Source organism: Desmodus rotundus, chromosome 1, assembly GCF_022682495.2.
Source record: "Desmodus rotundus isolate HL8 chromosome 1, HLdesRot8A.1, whole genome shotgun sequence".
Lineage (NCBI taxonomy): Eukaryota > Metazoa > Chordata > Mammalia > Chiroptera > Phyllostomidae > Desmodus > Desmodus rotundus.
In genome coordinates this window covers 162,004,603-162,008,437 of record NC_071387.1, presented here as the reverse complement: position 1 = coordinate 162,008,437, position 3,835 = coordinate 162,004,603, and the positions used below count along the sequence as shown (strand labels likewise).

Below are 3,835 nucleotides of genomic sequence, written 5' to 3'. Positions count from 1 at the left end.
CCAAATGTATTTAACTTTCATAGTTATTCACCAGGAATATATGTCAATAAGGAAAAGAGGACTTCTCTGAACATCTTTTACCATCAATACTGAGCTCACATTTCAGTCAAATGAACAGAAATGTTATGTGAAATTCATTATATTTGTAAAGAAGAAGAATCTATTTAAATCCCCTTTTGATGAAAGGAGAATTTTTTTGCTATCTTGACTAAGCGACCTTCAAATTGGTTTCCATACAAATCAAAGCCAAGGATAATATGAGATGTATGTCCAAAAAGCATCAAAGAGCTGCAAGCAAAAGAGGAAAATAGAGAATACACTTTCTTTTCAAGTATCTATGAAATACATATGAACATTAATATTTATTAGGCCAAAGAGAAAATACCAATTTCAAAAGGTAGAAATATTATATTTTCTGATTACAATGCAATAAAGCTATAAATTAATTACCAAAAGAGAAAAAATAAAAAATTCCTTATGCTAGAGATTAAAAAATTATCTTAAGTGATGGCTTGAGTCAGAATCAAACCTTATGAGATGGAATTAAAGCGTAAGCACGATGGCTTGCCTCTGTGGTATCATTGCATAGAACAGAAGAGGTACTTCTTCTTTACACAAAAAACAGACCAGCACTGCTGTGTCTGCAGACAGCCATACGGTGATGGCTCTGAGCCCAGCTGGCTGGAAGATGAGCGGGAGGCTCAGGGAAATTTAAGAAAAAGTGAGTTGGTAACTGTGAAAGAAAAAAAAACCCCAAAATTTGTTTCCCTAAGGAAATAAAAGAAAAAGAAAAAAAAAACTAGTAGAGTGTAAGTTTTCCCCTAAGATTGAAAGCAAATGTCTAGTTACTAAAATCTTGCTTACTAGCAAGATTTTGAAGGCCAAGAAAAAGTCTCACATAAGGGATGTGTTCTTTGAACTTAATATTCTCAAGGTAACACCAGTTACTTTTCTATAACCCACTATGGGGTTTTAGCTGTTCGAAATGCTTTAGATAAATTATGCCATTTTAACAAGTTCTTGTGAAAAGTAATGATTAAAAAGTTTTATATTACCTGATGTAAATGACTCAGGAGCAAGCTCACTAAGCCTATCTTAAAGGATGCTTGTATTTGAAGCCAAGAAAAGTTCCATTTGTAATTGTGTTGTTAAGGACCATTCAAATACTCTCTTCTTTAGAATATTTTTGAATGGAACAATTTCCTCAGTAGAATATTTTTTAATGGAACAATTGCTGACATTATTTCCTAAAATCACAAAAAGATGCAGTCCTTTGGGGTTCTATTTTGTAAGGATAGCTTCCTTTTATAGTAGCTTCTCTCCTCGAATGGAAGCAGTAAGGTCTCCAGGTGTTATGAAAGATTAAGGAAACTCACCAGGCAGGACTTCCCTTAGCCCTACACCTGCGTGGTAGAAAAACTAGTGCAGGTAAAGTTGTGGTTGCGGGTGGTGGGAATGAAGTGGTAAAGTCACTAAGTACAGTTAGAATGAGCTTAATTAAAACCTAGAGATCATTCTGGGGTGGAGAGCAGGAGTAGCTCGAAGTTGACTCTGACGCATGAGTCACTGAGGAGGGCTCAGAGACTTCAGTTGTGACACAAAGGAAACAAGCTGGAGGTGGCCACAGGGGAGCAGTGACAGAATAAAGACCTGGTTGCTAGGGTCAGGGAATAAATACCAGGAGCCTCAGAGACAGATGGGGCCTTAGCTCCTGGCCCCCTTTCCCACCTTCCTTCCCCAGTAGGTTGTCTGAGATGTCACTTTCCACCTAAGTATCATCTGCCTGGTTTCAGACTGTAACTCTGGTCTCCGGCTTCTGCTTAGTTCCACATTTTCTACCCATTTGCACAGAGGACCATCACCTTCCTGGAATCTCTAAGGTTTCCTGCTTTCTTTGTGCCCTGGTTACCAGCCCTACTAACTCAGCTGAGATGGAAATGCCCATCCTTTGAAACTCTTAAACCTACTCCTGATCTCGGTCAAGAGTCTTTGGACCCTAAGATTGTCATTGCCTTGCTTGAAGTGGATCACTTCTCCCTGTCTCCTGGAGTTTTCTCCCTTCCTTAAATAATACTTGCCATCAAGAAACTCAACAACAGACTGAAAAGAAGTTTTAAAATCTCCTAAAAGAAATGAAAGATACTCTTAAAAATATGACAAATTATGGAAAGAAGATTGCAGAAACAAGAGAATCTTCTGAGGAAACAAATATCTCTGAGACTGCATCAGAATGTGAAGAAAAGATCAGAGGACTTGATAAAATAAATAAAGTGCTATTGAAAAGCCTGCTCGGTTGTTCAGACCTGGATGAAGACCAGAATGCGAAGAAACAGGAGATGATGTTGGAAAACCAGAACTCAAAGGACGCGGTACAGGGTTTGGCAAGAGATTTGGTAAATCATTTAGAAGTAAGAAGGGCTGGTAATGAAACTCAGTTAAGTGGGGAAAAAGCAGAGTACAGATTCCATCATGTTCAAGAAGAAAATATCAAACTTAGGAACAACATGGAGCAGTTACTACAGGAAGCAGAACACTGGAGTGTGCAGCATGCTGAGCTTAGTGAACTAATGAAATTGTACCAGAAATCTCAGAATGACATAAGAGTAACCCTTGAACGCAATGGAGTCCATTTCCAAACTCAACTGAATAGCAGGGTGTCCGTTAATCATGAACTGGAGGAACAGGTGAGGAAACTGAACCATGACACGTACTCATTACATTTGATTGCAGCTTTGCTGGAGAATGAATGCCAAATCCTACAGCAGAGAGTAGAGCTTCTCAAGGAACTCTATCATCAGAAGGATGCAACTCTGCAAGAGAAGCCAATCCGTGTAAACTATGAACAGGACAAGAAAGAACAGAAGCCATTAGAAGCAGAGAAGGTAGAAAGGTATAAGCACAAAATGCAAGACCTGGAAGGTACATTTCATAACAGAATCAAGTTCCACAGAAGCCTGGATTCTTGTCGTAACAAGAAAGCTCGTAATAACAGATTCAATACTCGTCTTGCAAGAGCTCTTCTGGGAAAAAAGAGGCCAGCAGTGTAATATAGAAAATACCAAAAGTACAAAAAAAGGAAATTCTTCAACAAACTCTAAGCCTCCAACTCCAGGCATCATCAATCATCAAATCCAGGGTAGATCTTTTGGTTCAACCAAGAAAGAGCTATAGAGTAAGAAGATTAACGTATTCACCAGCTCAGTAGTTACATAAATTTGGTCTTTTATGACCATTAGTGTGAACATCAAGTATATAACTTGTCATCCTTACAATCTGCTTGTTTTTGTAGTTATGAGGTAGAGGTCCTATGACACTTTAACCAAAATCAGTTACAATTCCAATAAAGTAAAGATTTAAATAAAAACAAGAACAAACGAAAGAAAGTTTTGTTTTTTTTGTTTTTTCTAAATCATTACCTGGAGTGGGGGTATGGGATTCTGTGGAAAACAGTATGTAGCACTTTAATAATGAATCTCTGAAACTCACTTTCTAAGTGCATTTCCCTTTTTCGTATTATCCACTGAAGTGTGGGAAGTACTGGAGTAAAAAAAAAAAATTGCTGATAAATCACCATGACATAGTTTTTCTCTTAGAAATTTCTCCATCCCCTAAATATTCTTTTTCTTAATATTGCTTTCTTGTTCCTCAGCTAGTGAATGGTGGGCATACCAGGAAGCAGAGGCCCTTGGAGAAGGGTGCCTGGGCTTGTTTAGAATAGATTTGTATCTAGATGTTGTTCAGTACTGGAGAAAGTCTTCCCATTCCTCCAGGTGGAGACAATAGAATTACCCAAGGCAGCAAGCAATATCTTTCTGTTAAGGAAGCTGGACTTCTG

The 3,835-nt window shown here is 38.1% G+C and overlaps 1 protein-coding gene across 1 annotated transcript; it reads left to right on the top strand.

Annotated features, from left to right (window-relative positions):
* Positions 1-537: 537 nt before the first annotated feature.
* On the top strand, positions 538-3,047 carry SPZ1 (spermatogenic leucine zipper 1). The gene is given in 3 exon segments (XM_024563537.2): positions 538-729; positions 1,825-2,020; positions 2,023-3,047. Coding segments are annotated over 3 exon segments (1,413 nt in total).
* Positions 3,048-3,835: the final 788 nt, after the last annotated feature.